General features: G+C 35.0%; 1 protein-coding gene across 9 annotated transcripts in view; it reads right to left on the bottom strand.

The window, feature by feature from the left end:
• Positions 1-1363: 1363 nt before the first annotated feature.
• RAB28 (RAB28, member RAS oncogene family) overlaps positions 1364-20259 on the bottom strand; it is a 63152-nt gene continuing 44256 nt past the window's right edge. For 4 of the 9 annotated variants that reach the window (XM_033513677.1, XM_033513681.1, XM_033513679.1 and 1 more), the window contains 3 exons: positions 12347-12450; positions 9492-9569; positions 1364-3358 (listed from right to left, as the gene is read on the bottom strand). In XM_033513677.1, coding sequence (XP_033369568.1) covers positions 3266-3358; positions 9492-9569; positions 12347-12450 — 275 coding nt within the window. In that variant the 3' untranslated portion in view covers positions 1364-3265. Of the gene's footprint in view, positions 3359-4251; positions 4350-6363; positions 6659-9491; positions 9570-12346; positions 12451-20259 lie in introns of those variants that run through there. The other 5 variants (XM_033513678.1, XM_033513683.1, XR_004496973.1 and 2 more) reach the window with 4 other exon arrangements.

The following is a 20259-nucleotide window of genomic DNA, read 5'->3' as shown; positions in this document are numbered from 1 at the left end:
ACAGATTCTGGCACTCACAGTATCTGGTTGCAAGGGAAAATAACTTCACGCTGCTGTTTGTGAAACAGACTCAATTTGACTCCACCAAACTTTAGAACCACAAAAGACAAGAAGTTGCATGAGTCTAATGCTTCAGATGTGTGTTTTAAAAGCACTGATACTCTACCATGCAGCCAGACACAATGAACCTACTGGCACCCACCACATCACAGAGACTGACCTTAGCAAGCTGAACTTAGCAACAACCTTTAACTGCAGAGCTGTTACTGAAATGATTAGTTACAACAGCTCTGAGCAGGCAGATCACCAGTATGCATCTGTGTAAGATCAGGGCCTGAACATGTTTCTTCCCTTCATCTGGCCTCAGCTTCACAAAAAAACACGTTTCACTTGTCCCAGCCCACTCCCCATGTCAGTGGACATTAAGCACATGTTGCCTCACTTTTGAAGAGCATTGCATTTTTTTACTTTGTAATTGTTCACTGAATTTCCTTCCACCAGCTCTCACCTTGGAAAAAACTTTTAAAGTACATTTATATGGCACAATTCAACTCTACTACACGTGAATCATGTGTATCAGTAGTAGTGGGACATTACTTACAGAAGGCAACTGGACCCAGAGTCCTTACACAGTCCTTCTCTGGATTAGTGCCTATCCCTCCAGTCACCAGAGTCCTTGCCTTCCCTGCAGAACACTGTTTAGTCCCTCTCTCCATACCCTTTAATCCTCCAGAATCATCTCTGACCTTTCTGCTCTGCCTGGAGGAACTTGAGCCGTAGCACCAGCAACAGCAGTGCTGCATCTTCAACCACAGCTGCTGCAGCACTTCAAAGGCAGCTACCACAGCCAAGGATTTAGACTGCAGCTGGAATTCGAAGGCTCAAGGTGGGGTCCCCAAGGCTGAGCAAAAAGAGCAAAGCTCATTTGTAAGGATTAAAAGGTGGACAGGTAATGGATCTCGATGGGGCAGGAAGGGGAGGGAAAAGCAGAGAGAGTGGAAGTCAGTATACAATACAAAAAGCTGAGGAGGTTAAGAGGGGCAGCAAAAGGAGGGGCTGAGGGCACAGAAGAGAGGAGATTCCTGGTTAGCATAAATAATATACATGTATGTTAGGGAGGAAGAATGAGGGCAGTCTGGAAACATAAACAAAAATACCTTCAGAGGAGGTAGGTCTTTAACATAGCAGTTGGTGAAAAGATCAAGACAGATAAAATACAAAAGGATGTACAAGTCAAAGACAGCTAGAAAACTAGGTACTGAGAATAAAAAAATGTGAGACGAGACCAACACAAAATCCACCTGTAAAACAGCTTGGGCTGGGATACATATAACATCTTTTGTACTGCAAGATACCAAAATGCAAAAGCAAAAATTTTTTATTATTCAAGGTAAAAATGGACTCTGCATATGAAGTCATGAAAAAGCATTTTCTTTTCAAAAGTAAAACAACAATAGTTTTTAAAGAAAAAAAATTAAACAACCCAAGTAGTTGTTAAGACCATGCTACCTTTTACTTGGGAAGTAGGACCATGAAGATGATATGAACTAGAGAAAGACCACAGCCACCTGCTGAGCCACATTGTGCTCAGGTTCTCAGGGGGGACAGTTCTTGTCAGTATTTGAGCATACAAGCAGAGTTGAGGGCACAAACACACCAAGAAATGTAAGGTTTTAAAAAACTTTCCACCTGCCTTGGAGGCCATAAACTTGTGAATTGAACAACTGCTTAAGAAAAGCTCTTTGAAGAGACGTTCTCATCTGGTTGTAGTGAAAGAGAGTTGTCCTTACAGGGGCGGTTAACTATACAGTAAAGCGATGCAGTGGGACATCAACCCCATGGGAAGGAGCAAGAATACAGACTAGAATAAATAATTTACTGCAAACCACACCTACCTTAGTGTAGCATAATTTCTCAATATCTCAGCTTCTTAGAATTTCCCACATCTGAATGCTAAACAACACGCACTAAGTCATATCACAGACTTATATAATTATGTGTTAAGCTAATAAATACGATTTTTTGCCACCTGAAATCTTTTTTTAACATAGTTAAAATAGTTTAGCTACTTTGTTAAACTACTAATAATTTAATTGTTCCAACTAATAAGCACTTTCTTGAACAGCTTAATAGTAGCATTCACTTGAAGAACCTCATACTTTTCACTTGTGATATACAAGCTTCCTTCATAGCTTCATTACTTTCTGAAACTCCAAATGTTTCCTTGTAGTTATTAGAAAGCACATTCTAGAGTTTAAACAGAAAAAGTTTTCTAGTCTGGGAATTGATTTCTTTCTCTCCTTAGCTTTCTGTTCAGATGTGCCAGCAGAGAACTGTGCACTGCTAGAAAAGCAACAGGGAAGAAGTGTGAAGATCACCAAGCGCACAGCTTTTTATTTGTCATTTACTCTAAATTCAAAAGAAAAGAGTACCAGGCCAAAAGTTATTCTGTTAGTTATTTAAAGTGACTGATGTTAATTGATCTATCAACAGTTTCTAATGCATGTTGAATATATCACTCATCATCTACAGACCAAACTGTTGACTGAGATTCATCCATATTCATAAAGACATATAAGCCTATCTATTACTGTAAGAAGCAATGCTGATGTGGTAATAAAAATACATGAAAACACTAGCATTTTTCAGAGCATCCATGGAGACAATTTGAGACTTCAGAAAAGTAATTATTTTTATAATAACATCTTTATTTCAAGCACTGTTTCTCCATGGATATAATTTATACATTTTGTGCTAGGTGTATATATATTAATGGAACACTTTCAAATTTATCCCTAGATAAAATATGTGTTTAAAATTATTTCAACAACAGCTTTTCCAAGTAACATTTCGCTGAGTGTCAATTCAAATAACTGGAGAAAAAAAAATTAAAAATGCTTTGGCAAAATACCATTCCATGGTGATGCCTTTAAAAGCATTTTGAATGCAGGGCTTCCTCATCCATTTTTATTCTGGTATCAGTCAAATAGAGAGGAGGAAATATAAACACAGTTATACAGTTTCATTTAAATATAACTTAAAAGAATATAGATGGTAATTTTTCAAGCGGGTGGTCTCATGTTTGAATTTCAGCCATTCAAAGAACTGTCTGCTGCTTCTTAATGGAAAATGGTGCAACATGTTTCTGAAACCTCAAATTGCATTGTTGCACTGGTCCCTGTTAAAACAAAGTTCCTGGTAATCCCAGTGTCTGTGTCAAGGCAGGAGGATTGCAAAGGTTTCAAACCAGAGAAGAGCAGCATGGTCACTGAACTGCACACATTGAGCTTCTGGGAGGATTAACGGTTCTTGTCACAGGCTCCTGACTGTAGTTGACAATATCTGCCTTCACCACTCTCTGTCATAAAAGAAAACACAGTAATAATCAGGAAAAAAAAACCTTCATGCTGGCAAAGCATTCAACAGATTTTTATGAAATACTAAGGGAAAAATAAACCAACCAGTTTTCTTTTCACTACCTTACAAGCCTCATCAGGTGCTAATTCTCATTATAATTCTAGGTTTATTCATGCTAAGCAGAAGCAAGTACCTTGGTAGGTTATCACAACAAGACAAAAGGAATACAATTTTTTTGCTAAAGCAGTGAATACAATTTTACCTTCATGAGAATTGTTCTGAATGACAGCAATAAAACAGAATTTATTTGCAGAAGTTGCGCCATTCATTCTTTAATAATAACTGCCTAAACTGTAACTGGAAATTGTACTTAAGTTTGTCTTTTTGTCTTTACTCCAAGCATTTAATCAGAAAATATGGACAGAATTCAAAGCAAATTTTAAATACAGCCATATTTTAAAAAAGCTTAGATGGTTATACTGGCTAAAGATTACATTAACATAAAAAGAAGCTCTGCAGGCTCTATTTATTCTCTAATACAGATCTAATAGATATTACACATTCTATTTACAAAGCATTTGTTAAGACTGATGCTCTCTCCTACATGAAGACTACAGAAATGTACAATTTTGCATCCATTTCCATCTGAGACAGCTATGCATACAGCTCTGAATACAGTAACATGAAGCATTTCAAAGTTTCTACAAACTATCTGATTATTAGAAACACTATGTAATTAATTGTACACAGAGTTCCAAAATAAAATGTTGAGTATTACAAGTACTTACACATACAAAACACAACCTTCCAAAAGAACGAACTTTAACAGTTGTTACTTCATGTAAAAGAAATGCAGCTTATAAAAAAGAAACAAACCAAGTTTTCCATCAATACCTGAACTACTGCATTGAGCAGACTTTGCTCTGGCAGTTGGAAGTGTGATGTTGGTTATCTTCTTCGGGATATTTCACTAGTTCTGCCCTGACAACATTCTGTTAACCATGTATCAACATGATGGATAGAGGGCAAGGAGAAGAATGTGAAAAGAAAGAGAAGGAAAACAATGGAGAGATTAATCAGTAGTTGAAAAGAATGAATGGATAACATAAGATTATGCAGAAGCAAAATGAAAGTGCATTTTCAAGGCCTTAAGCAGATAGAAGAGCAACAGCTCTGGCTGAAAGCAGCACTCTCAGCACCAGGGCTGCTTCTCAAGCTTTTTCCAGGACATGCCCTTTCAAAGCACCAAAGTGAAAGGCTCATACATGCAATCAGCAAAAGTGTATCAAAGCTAGAGAAGGGACAGAATAAAAAGGCAAGGAATACAGTGAAAGAAAAGATGACAGTGGCCTATTCGTCCTTTAAATCAAAGATACTTAATCATTAAATACTATATTATCAGCTTGCAACAAGTGCATTAGCTGTACACGTGCATCTTTTCCATTACATAACTATCACATTACACCTAAATGTATAAACCAAAAGCAGTGACCAAATTAACAACTTCATATCAAAATGCCTTAAGTTTTGATTTTTGTTTGCTTCAATTAAAAATAAAAGGTTCCCGTTTCTCCCCTTAAAGACAAACAAACAAAACTGTATACTTATTATTAATATAGGTAAGGGATACAGGGTTCTCATTATGAATACAGGGTCAATACAAGGTTCATGCAAAGGGAAGTAAAATTCATGGAACAATTTCAGCAAAGAAGCAGCAGAGGAGGCAAGTCTGCTATGAAAGGTACCCAGATTATTATTTTTTCCTAAATACTTCAACTTTCCTAAAATATATTTTCAAGGTTAAAATGAATGAATAAATAATTAAATTCTATTATTTTAAAGGAAACAATACATAAACTGGATCAGGAATATATAAACAGTATACGTTAAAGATTACCTCTGTAAATAAGACCTGTATGTCAAACAAGCAACAGTAATTGAATAGGCTGGTAAAGGACCTGGATTTATTAGCTGCTGAAGTACTCTTCTTGAGCTTAATTGATCACATTCATATTATCTTATCTAGTGGACAACATGCATGATTTACAGGACTCCTAGCCTGATGTTATCAAGAGAAAGGTTGCCACATCCCATGTAGGGCAGTAGTAGGAGTTTTAGCATTAAACAGCATTATCTGACCTCAGGGGACCTAGTTTCTTCATACCAATCTTTTGACTAGAGCTAAGGGGCAAGAAAAAAGAAAAAAAAAGCCCTGCAATCAGTAGGCAATTAATTGTTCCCCAAACACTGGTCCAAATCCTATCCTGTAAACACAGGCAGGTTAGTGACCTATGCTTAGATACACTGTAGCAAAAAACTGACAATCATAAATGACTCGGATTTTCTAATGGAATTCCATCCAAATAAGAGTTAAAAAATATCATTGCAAAATTTCTTATATTAACTTCACGGTAATTAAAAGCTTGGGCTTCTTTGCATCAGATTCTACATCAAGCATATCATTGCCATGGTTCAAATCACTGTCAATAATGAGAATAACCTTTCTTGGTCCAGGTGCTCTGTATTCCAGATCTGACTTATCTGCCAAACATTTTATTGTACAAAGCTGGCACACACACACTGGTCTGCTGGACTGGCATTTACTTAGAGAGAAAACTACACATCACTTACAAAAATGCTAGCTCTTGCCAATGCCAAGGAACAAAGCTGTACCCCATGCAGTTTTTACACTACGGTTGAAAGTAAAAAATACAGAAAGAAAAACATTTGATTAATAAAGGAGCTATTTCCTCAGATTTCATCAGGCCCTTGCAATTTAAAAGGGAGAGTATTTTGAGGACTGAAAATAAGTCAGAATCTGCAATTTTCTTATTTTGGAACTGTTCCATTTCAAAAAACATGCTCTACTTTCCAGTCACGCATGAAGAGCAATCTAGTGCTTTGTTTCACCACAGTTTTGTCCAAATAAAGGTTTGATTAACAGTCATCTCAGCATGTTAACAGACAAGGTTTAGTAGCTCTAGCTGAGATAGTTTAAAAACTTACCACCCCCAAATGTCTGTCCTATTCCTCTGCTGGAGATCATTGCTGCCAAAGGAGAGCTGGTGGAATGTAACGTGTACTTGCACCTCATCCACTTCAGCACAAAGTCTGGCAGCTTCTCATTAAAACAACTTTCAGCAGCAGTTTAAGCTAAACTGCTCAACTTCACTCTGATGTAGCCAAAGCACATGATCACCTTCCATTTTCTGATTCTGATGTGGGAGCAATACATTCCAACAAAAGGGCAGTAGCAAATAGCTTGGGCTGCATTAATATCTTAAACTGCTGCAGCTGTTTTCTGAAACAATGCAAAGTAAATATAATTCAATCTCTAAGGCTTGTTCTTGCAGTTAATTGACAGAAGTTGTGCTGCTGAGACCAAGAACTTCACATACTTTTCACAAGAGCTGCAGTTCTGCCAAAAATCAAAGCTCAAAAGTCACGAGCCAAACTACACAAAGTCATACAAGTTAAAATAATTTGTTTGGGATTCCCATTACTTATTTCTATCCACCTATGAGTCACATCTAAGATCTTCCTAGACTGACAATCATAACTGGCTCTAACGACAAGAAATAAGATTTTCAGGAACAAAATTGAGTGCTAAAAATAATTTTAAAGCATAGTCTCAATATTAGACAATAAAAAATACACATATAGCATTTGACTGTTGTAACTGTACACAAATTCAGTATTTAATCTTATATTTTGTTACCACCTAGATTGAATGAACATATCTGATGTTCTCTGACAAACAGATTCAAGCAAGAACCATTTCAGTTTTCAAAGTGAGGAAATTGCATTATGCAAAATATGGAAAACTCAAATATATAATCCAGTGTGTAAATAGTTCACATTTGTAAAAACTACAATGGCTTTTACGCCTTATTTAAAGATTAACTCCAAGTCAACACTTGTATACTTTACAGATGAATCACATTTATTATTGTATTGCATTTATTGGATTCTTTATAGCTTTTATCTAGTGTCCATCTATCCACTGATCTAATTTCATAGCCCAGTAGCTAGAGCACTCAATGCCTAAAAATTTTAAGGAACACACGTCATATAATTGTCCCACAAATTAAGGAAGACACGTGCCCATTTTAGAGATGGAAGAGGGAAAAACTCCCACCACCACCACACTGAAGAGACCTGCACCTCTCATATAAAAGTCTGTGGTAAAACAGCAAACTAATAATGATATTGTCCTCTAACATAACCTCCTTCCAGCCAAGAGACCAACTCCATGCTTTTGGGAAACAGCATCTATACATCACTTCAATTAAGCTTTTCTACTGCACACAAATGAATTTCTCGCAAGAGAATTTATCTTCCTGAGAATATGAAGGTTAAAATTTTCACTCTACAAATTATGTAGAGATTTTCCCTTTTCTATTCTTATGAAGTGATGGGGGTATTTGGTTCCATACAACAATGACCCTTAAGATACAGCTAACAGACTTTCCAATACAATTCTCATTGGTTTCTGACTTATATTGGGGAAACTTACAGCCCATTCAAAATAACACTCTTAAAAGCAGCAAAGGTTTTACTGATAACAAAAGAGCTATTGCTCTTTGGAGTAGATTGAAATTATGATCCATTAACAGAACTTTGCTAAGTAGTTCACACTCTTTAGCTACATGCACAGTGTTGCAGCATGTAGTGACTTCTGCTGTAACTGAAAATCAACAGTGAAGTTTCCTTTCTGTCCAAATTAATTTGCTGGCTTTGTTTCTTCTTTTGTTGTTTTTTTGTTGGTGGTGGTAGTTTTTCAGATATTTTTACTTCTTTTTTTTTTTGTTAATTAGAGCCTGGATTCACATCAACAGTAATACATGCCCCAGTATTTATGCAAATTAACTATTTATAGGCTATTGCTAAAGCAACTTGTGTAATATCAACTTTGCCTAACCCATATATTGCCTATTCCATTGATCTACTCAACAAAATTAAAAGCTAATTACAATACTAAAGTAGAAGGAAGCCTATTTAAATCTGACAGCAGTTTGACATAGAAAGTCATGTACTCTTGAACTAGGGCCATATGGAGCTTCTTCCTTTAAAAACAACCTAAAACCAGACCCTTTCTTTAGAACAGCACTTTTCCATATAACCCTATTATCAGCCTCCTTTAAATTGAAGGTATTTGCGCACCTTTCTACAATCTTACACCTGAGTTACAGAACACCACTCACAGCACACAGAGGTCCAGGACTGATTCCAGTGCTAGCTAAACAACCAAAGAAAAATTGAAAAACTCTATGAGCTCAATTATTTATAGGTAAATAACAGACCTCAAAATAGTAGATGGATGGTACCTTAGTAGTAAAAGATCATTTAAAAGACACACTTAGTGTTTCTCTGCCTATAAATTACAGCTTTTTAAAACTACTCTGCTTGTTAAGTATGCTCTGTAAGTATATTTTACAATTTTACTGTTTGCAATACAGTTTTCTAGTTAACCACTTCAACACAGATTGCAAACACTGCTGTGGCAAATCACTTTCAGAAATTACATATTTATTGTATATTTCAAGAAGAAGGAGACCAAGACATAAGAAATGCTTTGCCATTTATTTTAAAGAAATGTATGGACTTATTTTGTGGTACTTGTTTAACACTGGAATTGAAAAGAAGTTCCAGGATATTATACCACTAGAATAGCAACATTTGGGTTCATTAGGTAAATTTAAATCATTGTAATCTCAAATGTCATTACACAGGCTTGCCTCAATAGTATAATCTTTCTTTTTGAGGTTTCTGAAACTGGGTTGCAGAATAATTTTTCAGTTTAAGCCCATGCATATAATATCAAGAATATCTCCCATGCTACCTGTATATGCATACATATTTAATTTCTAAACTAATCTTAAGTGCTATTTTTAAATTAACATCCTTATAACTAAAGTTTTTCTTTACTTTTGAACATGTTTCTTTTTTCAGAGAGTTGATCATGATGGATAAATAAGAAATTAACATATTTTAAAAAAGCTGTTGTGAAATTGAGTAATTATCTTCAGAACAATAGGTGAAGATTGATTTAAAGAACAGTTATAAATCCACAATAGATCACTTTTAATACTAAATAAAATACTAAAAACATCTGTGTATTTGTGGAAAATCACCTGTGATTGTTCCAATTCTGCTTTGTTTAATTTGATGCCGAGTATGTCAGCAGCAATTCTCTGAAAACACAGGAAGACCTATGGAAAAAAAATAAATTGCATTTAAATGATTAAAAACAGACATCCTTGAGGTTCTTTCAAATATATCAAGCCATTCTTGAACAGTAAACAATTATATACAAAATTATGACCTGTGCAAAACAGATCTGAAAATAACCTCATCTGGTACTTTCAATTTTGTTTAAAAATTTGAGAAAATAACTCAACAATGGTACAAGAAATGAACAGTATGCCAGATTGTTAAGCAACACTTCTACTCTGCCTCCAGAGACCTAAGTTTAAACAAGCTTTTACACAACCCACCTCTCAAATACTACTCTCAGTGCTATATAATATGAATAAGGGTATTCACTAATGTTTAGCACAGAAATGCATTACCAGAGTATTGTGAAATAAGAGATGTAGGTTTCTGAATCTGAGAATAACAGAACTGTGCATCAATATCAGCAAAATCTCTATCATGTATGTCCAAAAACTAGCAGTGTGAAAGAGTTCTGAAGAATCTTACAAAACATACACTGAATGGAAGTATCTAGGAACAAGTATGATGTTGTACAGCCTGCAGCAGCAGCCTGGCAAAGTAAGACTTTAGACATGATTAAATAATACTGGGTAGCAATGCTGTCTTAAAAAATTCTTTTAATTCATCTCAAGACAGTCCACCTATCTTACTGTTTAGGTAAAATTGCATTTTAAATGTGATTAAAGAATATAACATATTCAAGAGGAGCAGCTTAAGCATGCACTGCTGTTGAACACTGTATTGCCAAACTACACTGGTTTGCATCATGCAGCTGCCACCCCCAAAAAAAATAAATGTACATGCTCCCAGTCATTTTCAGTAAAAATTAAGAAAAGTACTATCTACACAATCTCTTCTAACACCCAAGATGGGAACCATAAATAAATTAGTGGTACAACCAAAAAAGTGTGGTAGCTTCCAAAACAATTGCTCTCTCTCTCAATTCCTTGGTGTAGTACTGGTCTGTTCTACCAACACCTACACAAGAAGAAAGAGCATACTGAACAGAGATTCTGAGCCTCAGAGACCTAGTTTAACCCACACCAAGCTCTCAGGTGCTCTCAGCTACATCACCTGCCCTGAGGATACAAAAATAAAAACATCAAGCAAAAAAACACCAAGCACAAGAGCAATGCTTCAGCTATGTGATTTGATGGACAGTAGCACAGTTAGTGATAACGAATCTTCCATTACATTTTTTTGCCCCTGAGACAATTTTCAGAATTTTCTATGTACACAAAATCATCTTTTGCAAACAAGTCTGTTGAAAAGATCTGATGTAAACAAAACAAATCATTTATGTATGGCTCCTCTAGTCTATATTCACAGCAGCAATGGATGGCCTCTTCTCAAATCACTGTCTAGGATAAACACGCCAGCTTCTGAATGATCAGTGAGCAGCAAGTGAAGGGACTAATTCAAATTCATATTGAAACTAAAAATGAACTATTGAAACTACTTCTTTTGTCAGTAGATGTTTAATATTTTAGATATATAGTAGATATTTCGTGTTTTCTAGGCATGTTCAGAATTACTTTTGTTTTCAAACAGTAAGCTATGAAAAGCACAGTCAGTATTTATAGTAGAATGCTGATATAATTAATGACTTAATTAAAAAGCTGCAATAAAGTTTTTGTCATAATTAGCAATAATAAACGTATCAATTATAAAATGAACTGATTTTTGTGGTCTCCTTGAGAAAAGAATACATTTTATTAGATGCACATTTTACTAACTTTAGAGTATTATGATTTATTTCTACTGTTTCTAGCCTAAAAAGCCCATATTTTCACACTTTAAAAAAATATGCCAATGATTTAACACAAACTATAAAAATAATCAGGAATCGCTGCATTTCTAACAGAAATATTGTAAGATTTTACAGAAAAACCATTATCTTACAAAATTGGGCAGTTCACTGCACAAGATTCATCAAAGACCTTAACAAGTTATTCCATTTGTGGACTATACTTCCATGTACTTGAACATTCAATAACATGTTCAGTATGCTACTATTACATTACATATTATATTATTACAATAGAAGTTACTATTCAATAACATTAAAATAAAGTAAACTTTCTTGTCAACACTAATATTAAGGAGACAGATACAAGACCATTTTATGGGAATGACAAACCCATTAGGCATGAGACAGAAATCAAGCAAAACAATATAATATGATTTAATTTGACTGATAGTGTCAACTGAAAAAGAACCTTTCCTTTCATATGCTTCCAACTAAAACAAATAACCCAGTTAGCTCAGAGTCAAAAGATTGTTCAAAAATGTACTCTGCAAAGCATCTGGTACAAATGCCAGAATGTTCAAATTTCAATGGACCTGCAAAGGGAATGTCTCTCACAGCTCAGGACTCATTAAATCTTTTATTGCAACAGGCTCTTGTCACATTATTTACCAATGGTTGGAAATGTCTATATTGATGGTCTCTAGATGAAACTTCACCTGGAATGAAGAAATACATTAAACTACAGGCTGACAACAAACAGAGATGTAGCTGGTCTCAGTTCTCACACGGATGTATAAGCCAGACCAAATCCGTACCTCAAAGTGAAAATCAGATGACACTGAAATTTACTAGGAATAATACACATTCATACAGAGATCTACTTTTCATGCAACTAAGGGAAGCAAAAAAGGGTCAGCAGCACCCTGAGTTCCCAACAGTTTGTTATATAAAGTATAATAAAACTGCTGTGACTTGAAAAAAAACAACAGACATCTACAAGTTTGGGGTTTATTTCTTACTTACAGAATCTCCTGTCTTGGCTGACACGAAATGGCTACTGCAATTGTTTTCCTGACAAAATCGCTGGTGCTTGTCAGCTTTCACTGTGCGAATATGCTCCAAGTCAACTAAAAATAAGTTGAAGAAATCAAAAATTATTACACTGGAGCCCATTTATTTACCCACCTTAGAAATTACTCATTGGAAACACATCAGATGTAATACTTTCTTTTACAGGTGTATGCAAATCCAAGTTTCTCTTTCTCTATAATCATTTGCTAAAATAAAAGCAATTAATTACATCAGAGTAATTTTATTTGCAAAACTAAAATAAATCCACAATTAAAATTTTATGGCTGAATGTAACAAATTCATACCTCAAAATACAAATTTATTTCTGGATACATTCAAATACTTTGTAATAACTCTACTGCTAGCTACGTATTAAAACAAGACAGAACTAATATTCCATATTCTGTCTGCAAGCAAGATGCATATTGGGGATTCCAGGGTAACCTGAAGACTTTCACCAAATAAATTCACCAAGCACATCTGAATTGACATATTCTTCCAAAGTAAAAATGTAAATAAGTTATAAAGAATTTTATTGCAGAACATGGCAAAGCAAAAACATTCACTATAATAAAAAAATTACTGAGTAAAAGCAATGATGCTTGGTTGCTTACATATGAGATTTTCAATTACACTAAGATGTGGTTCAAAAACTTTTAAAAAGTAAAATGCACATTTCAAGACACACACATATTTTCATTTTTATCACTTTACAACCATTGGAAGCAGAGTAAAGGTTTCAAATGGTATTTTATGCTGAAAAGCACTGGCTGCTTCCAAAATCTCACAGAATTCAAGTCTTGTGCAGGTTTTATTGTGTACATTCCAGTTTCTCCAATCTGATCCTAAGGTAATTGGAAACTATATTGAACAGTTTCTCTTTTTTTTATTGCATTACAGTTCCTATAAGGGTGTTGACTCAATGTAGTCAAATTATAAGGCAAATATATTCAGAAGGATTTAAGGACAAGCAGGCTCTTTGAGTTAATACAGGAAAAAAAAACTTCAACTGATTTCCTGAGGAAGGGACCCAACTGACTAGTAAAAACTTGTAAATTTGCAAATCTAGTAAGCCTGTATAATAGTGTTATTTGATTATCAGCTGAAAAAATGCTCTCCTACTACATAAAAGGCTTTATTTTTAAATGATATTGGAGGTCTTTAATTTTTAGGCTCTGGAGATTTTCTCTTGGAGATTTTTAGCCTAACAGGGGATTCCTACACCCCATTTATTCTTGCTTACCTTGGTTAATGTGGAGTTTTTGACACGTATTACTGTTCCTTGCACATCACTAAGGCCTTGTTTGTAAGAACAGGTCTAAAATCATCCAGTTACCACAGGCATTAATTTATGAAGGACGAAAATACTAAGCTATTAACACTAATGTTTCTAGTACAGTTTTTCCATAATTCTAAACGTCCACTATGTAATAAAGTTTCATAAATAAAAGGGAAGAACAAATACATTTACTAAAATAAAGCCCAAAGTCAACAACAATTTTGTTAAAAAACTCATGCATTTAATTTTTTTCTCTGAAAAATAACTACCAAGATAAAAGATAGACTTTTTTGAAATGTCCTTGAGAATAAAATACAGCATACTGCCTAAAACATTTCATTATTAGCTATTATTTTTATGCTTCACATATTAGTTTTAAGTGCAGCTCGGAAAAAACAACAGTGAGATTACTCTTTTGGGAAAAATAAAACCTATTTTCTTTATTTTCATTTCATGAACTTTTAAAGGAACTTTAACTCCACCTCCAGATTTTACTCATTGTATTTCTCTGATTATATCTGAACTCCAAAAACCTATACACAATTACAACACAACTAAATAAATAGATAGATAAACAGCATTCACACTATATTCCTTTAAAATACCACAACATGCTTACATAAATACATAAAAACAAGTTCACTAGTCACAATCTCTCTCAAACTCTTTCCCAGGAAGGAAAGAATAGAGAGTGTACAAAGAAAACAACAGACAAAAAGGCTGATGAATTTCCAGGAAGAAATTGCCACAGGCATATTGGAAATCATAACCTCAAATACCTCTTATTTTCTATGAAGAAGCATCAATAATACTTTATGGTCAGTGGAGTATATACTCTACTACAGAAGAGAATTTAAAGCACACAAGATCATAGAAACAGAGTGTAAGTTAAAAATCAAGGTGTAATTACATTTTTAAATTTTGTGTACTTCTCAGTCCTTCTCCCTAGTCACAAGTATTTCACCTTCTGCCTCCTAAATTTCAGGCTGTCTGCTCTGAACTGTGCAGGCACTGTCATGCCATGGAACTGCCAGGTGACTGTCCATGTGTGGATTCAGTGCCCACAGAAAATGCCAGGTGATCCAAGTTAAGTTAGCTCTTGGTGAAAAGGGCACATGTTTAGTACATGAAGAGTTCCGAGTGTTAACAAATATTTAGCTACCCAAAACTGCAGTTTGAAACCAATGAAGGGCAATGATCCTAAGTCAAATTCCTTTGCACTGCCCATCGGCCAAGGCATTATTATAGAGTTACTGAAGATCAGCTAAAGACAGTGAACAGTTACCCTCCAGTCCTTTCTCTTTAACATCTGACATTGGTCAGCTCAACAGGCAGAATTCTTAACACACCGGGAGATAAGTCTTGTCCAACTTTTATTTAGACATCACAGCAAATAGACTTGAAGGAGAGCTTTGGAGGAGAAAAATGGTTTTCTAAAAAATATGTTTGTAAGGAATGTAGGGACTTTATAGAAAGAAAACTAACAGCTGGCCAATGTGGGCTCATATGATGAGCCAATTAACAGCAGGAATAGGTATCTTGGGATGAAGAATGATACAAGAATGCACTTAAGCCATGAAAAGTTTAACAGCAAAGATAAATAAGTTTTAGATAGAAAGAAAGCGAGTAAGATACATAAATATGGTTTGATTTTATAAACCAGGAAAATGATCTTGCAGAATATTCTAAATGACTAGATAACATAGCAATGGCCAAGAAAAAGGAATTATTGAAATTTAGATACAAAATGAGAACATTTTAACTCTGGTAATGGCTATGCTAGGCCATATCTAACAAAGGTCTCAAAGAAAGAATCTGCAAGATTTGGCCACACATCAAACACAAACATTTAGAGAAAGGCCCAAAGTGAAGTTTACATGCCAGATGGTACAGCCATCCTCCTCATCTTTACGGAATGAGAAAGAGGGTAAGAGCAGGGCAAAATTAATACCTTCATTTTTACCAATGAGAACATAGACTGATGGCTAGAGATTCACAATGGGATGTATAAAGGAGACAAAAGGACACAAGACACAAGTTTGAAAAGTAAAAAGAGATTTAAAGATTTGCAAACAGTGACTCTCTACAGCACACAATGTTACAAGCCAGAATTTTTGGTTGAGGGTCTGAATACAAACTCTCCTATCTGCATTAAAGTATGTTTTCTGATCATGAAAAGCTAAGGCAAGCCTTAGCAAGATGTGTAAACTTTGGAGAATGCAGTGAGGGTATTTCTTTGCTCTACCATTTTGAAAATTCTAAGCGTCTTAAAAATGAGATCAACAGGCAGAAAGGGCAGTTAAAAGTAAAAATTACCAAAGCAACAGTTAAAATGTCAAAGGAGTATATTCCTAATTCCCTGGCTAGAATGGAACCAATTAATATATTTGCATTAAATGGAATATTTAAATAAACTACATGTTTATTGTACCTTGTATCAGGAGAAGCACAAAGATATCATGAGCAATGGGGGAAACAGAGGGAGGCTAGAGGTCATAGTATTATTCCCCTGACTGGCATGATGAGGACAGAAAAAGGGAGTTCATCAGCCTCCAAAGTATATTCAAGGTCCCTTTTAAAGAAAAGGCATCCACGATACAGGCTGCTGCAGTTTTGCTCATACTGACATACACACTAAAAGCCTCAATTACAAAAGATACATGGCTGCCAGATATTCTCCAAAATTTATCTCTGTTGCCTTGCTTATCCTCTGAAGAGCCCATCTTTTTGATTACCTAAAACAAGACTAAACATTCATCTTTAAGCTTTTCTAGTATGAAGAATCATTTCAATTACACTAGCAAGATAAACTGCAGTTCCATAACAGGTCGATACACATCTGTATGTACCCATAAAGATACCAGAACAACAAAAACAGGTTAGAAACTCTGGGAATTCAGACACAGCTCACAGCAAGGCAAATAGACCCAAGTGAAAATCTCCCCTTAAAGACTGAGCAAGCATAGATCAACATCTGCTGTAGCAAAAGTAGGTAAGACTTACTAAAATGCTTGCTTCTCATGAATTCCAGGGAGTTCCATTTTGATTTATAGGTGAGATTAAACAGAGATCTAGTGAGGTGAAAAGAGAAAACAGAATCTAGGAGAAAAGTATTGAACTCCCACAGAAATCCCAAGGATACTCCCCTCTAAGGCATTCCTGAAGACTTCTTGGAAGAAAACCAATTCTATCCCAGCCAAAACCAGCACAGGAAAAAAAAAAAAAAAAAAAGGAATTTAGGTAAGGGAAAAGATGTAAACACTCCTGTGGCCAACACTGTGGAGAGCAAGGGACAATTCAAAGAGGATAAGGACAAAATAGTAATTTTAAGTTACAACCAGAGAGATTTGATCAGGTTACATCTTCAGGTGATCTACAAAAATTTTCAATAACTATCCTTCAAATTGCTGTTATACATCAGTTACTTGCAGTGAAAATCTCATGGATAGTGCTAGGTCAAAATGGAAAAGGAAACCATTCTTTAAAATATTGTAATGCAAGATATCTATCCTATGATTAAAAACTTCTGAGGAAACACTCAAGACAGCATAAATTATACTTCATAGTCAAAAGTCTATATAAATTCACTTGAGAAATTAAGAGTAAGTCACTGAAATTTTAGTTTATTGGGCTGTGGCAAGGGAACAGAAAAACCTTAAAAAGTACTAGATAAAACACAAATGAGTGCTTTATAATCTACTCACACCCAGCCATCCAACAGCAATCCTGTCTTGATTGAATAGTTCCGCTGCCTTTGACTTTGAAACCACTAATGGTAAATAAATTAATGTCCAAATTGCTTCTCTTCCACTATTTAGATGTTTGTGTCATACCATAAGTTAAAAATGGCCTGCAATGAGCCACACAGCACCACCATGCACAGACTGCCATTTCCATTCCACTACACCATATCTGGTGTAGCAGCTTAAACACTACTTTAACTGAACAGCTTCTCTAAAATCCAGGAGCTAGGACCAACATAATTAGCTCACCAGAGTTTGCTGTGAGGAGTGAAGTGTGATACCAAATCCCAGAACGGTACTGTCTTAAAATTAAAGCAATAATAAAATACATGTAACAATTTACCCAATACAACTGGTACAAAGCCAGGATGTACTTTAAAATACATATCATCAGTCAGAAAAACGATGAATGTTCCAGCTTTATAATCTTTCAAAACCATATAAGCAAATAACTGCACATACTCTAAAAAGACAACAGAGCATCATTTGTGCAGGATGTAAAGGCTGCTACACATTTTATTTATCTCTCTTTCCCCCAGGACTGCCAATCACATCTTTCATAACATCACCAGAGAAGAGCTCCATGTAAAATTACAAGGGTTTTTGAAGTAGGAAAACATCCATTTTGCATGAACCTTCCTTTCAGGTATTATTCTGGAAGAAATACCAAAACCTAACTTGTACAGGGTACTTCCAAGCAGCTGAGAAACTAGTGACAGTACTTGCTGAGGACAGCATGGACAACTGAGTATAATGCATGTGAAGCAAGTCTGAGTGTTTAACAGTTTGCTGGCACTTCCCCTGGATCATGAGATTACACTTGTAAACTGTAAGCTGTTTTCAATGATTATACCAGTGATAACTACCCTATCCACTTTCTAAATCATATGCATGGAAAGAAACATGAGAGACAATTTAGAGTTTCAGAAAAGGGATGCCTCTCCACCCAAATCTGACAATCTTTTGCTTTCTGACCTTGAATTGTAAAAACTGCAAGGGTTTCTGTTGCAAAGGGGAAGTTCTCTTTAAGATGAACTTTTTTCTTTAATTAATAGTATTTTCCATTAAAACTGGTAGTAACACATAATTAAGTAACAATAAGTTACAACTCTGTCTTTTTAGTTATATATAATAGCTATTTCATATTTCAGCATAACTAAGAGTAGTTTTAAAGTTTCAAAGTTATGAGTAAACATTTTTATTAATCTATGGTACCACAAAAAATATATTCTTTTATAGTATGCTGTGAAAAATGAAATATAAATCTTTCTGCAAAGTATTTGCAGCTGTGCACACAAGGTATACAATTACATAATGTTTAAATAATGAGCTATCACGATTAGCCCACACAGACATGACAAGTAAAATGCTTTAATAATTTATTAATTTGATTTACATGTGCTTAAAATTATGTACACATTTTCTCTTCTGAAAATACTCCAGGGTCATAAAAAAGAGGTCTGTATACAACAATATCTTTTTCATCCTATTTTTTGGTATAATTTCTGACTGATTTCTTAAGAACAAAGCACCTGAAAACCTAGCAGACTGAGGACAACAATACTGTTATACAGCACTGTCCTTATGCAGTGTGTGCTGCTCGACAAGTACAGTCAGTTTAATTCCACAATGTGACGGTTCTGCTTCCTCCATGCGTAATCAAACGTGAATGAAAAAGGGAAATAAAAGAGGGATATCTCCAAGAGGTGCCAAATATCCACTATTCTAAAAAATAAACCAGAATACTGAAAACAACATTCTAGGCAACATGATTTATTTTCCAGTTTAGCAGACCTCTGTCTCATAGCATGTCAACAGAGAATAGCTAAGCATGGCCTATTGCTCTGGCCAGAAGGAACCTCCTTTCAAGCCTCTTCTGCCATAAGCAATATTACCTGGTTTTAATCTTAATTCTACCATCAATCCAAGGAAAAAAGTGAAATTAAAAAAAAAGGACAACAAAAAAAAACCCTCCCTAGTTTTTATTGCACAGCTTACCAGCAAGCTACTGCTTTCCTACTAAAACATGGAGCTGTGTCATTATGTGTTAGATTTTAAAGAGTATTTCATTAGCAACTTCAAGAAACTGCACTTTCATTTCCTATTTAGACACGAAGGTTCTTTCTGTGTAAATAAAAAAATCGTCTCATACCTAATTGCTTTCATCCACTATAACCAGATTTACAAAGAAATATCAATAATTTAATTTGCCAATGAACTGTACCAGGTCTGCAGCACTACCAGACTTGGTGTATCAGCTAGCTTTTTGAAAATCTATTTTGATTTGGTACTTCTAAACTGCTACAGCATACAGTCTCGAATATTCCATCTCAAATGTCAGAGTGCAAACTGCAGCTTTTTGTAGTTAATTTTCTGTTAATACTTTCAATCTTTTTCTCACACTAAATTTGTATTACTGCCAAGAAAAGAAAACTCTTTCATGGAAGGCCTGAAAACTATGCCCCTACTCTGATTTAAGGAAGCTCAAAACGAAATATAAATATAGTTCCAGTACAGATTTTCTCAGTAATTTTTTTAGGTTATCAAGAAAACATCTAGAGTGTTGATCTGGTTATACTCATGTCAGACAAACTACATGTCACATTAACTACCTCCAGGAAGTTATTCCAAACACAAAATAAACTGTTTATGCCACTTCTCAGATAGATAGCATGACAGATTGTTATTAATTGAAGACAGATGAAATACATTAATTTGATTGCAAGCATGTGTTTACTTTCTCACTGTCATGTATACTCTATTGCTGATGCTTTCCTATGAGGACAGAGTAACAAATCAAATGTTGTATTAGAAGACTTACTAAGGCAGAATAATAGCTGGTG

Source organism: Parus major, chromosome 4 (genome assembly GCF_001522545.3).
Source record: "Parus major isolate Abel chromosome 4, Parus_major1.1, whole genome shotgun sequence".
Taxonomy (NCBI): Eukaryota; Metazoa; Chordata; class Aves; order Passeriformes; family Paridae; genus Parus; species Parus major.
Note: the sequence above shows the minus strand (reverse complement) of the source record. Positions and strands in the feature narration are given on the sequence as shown.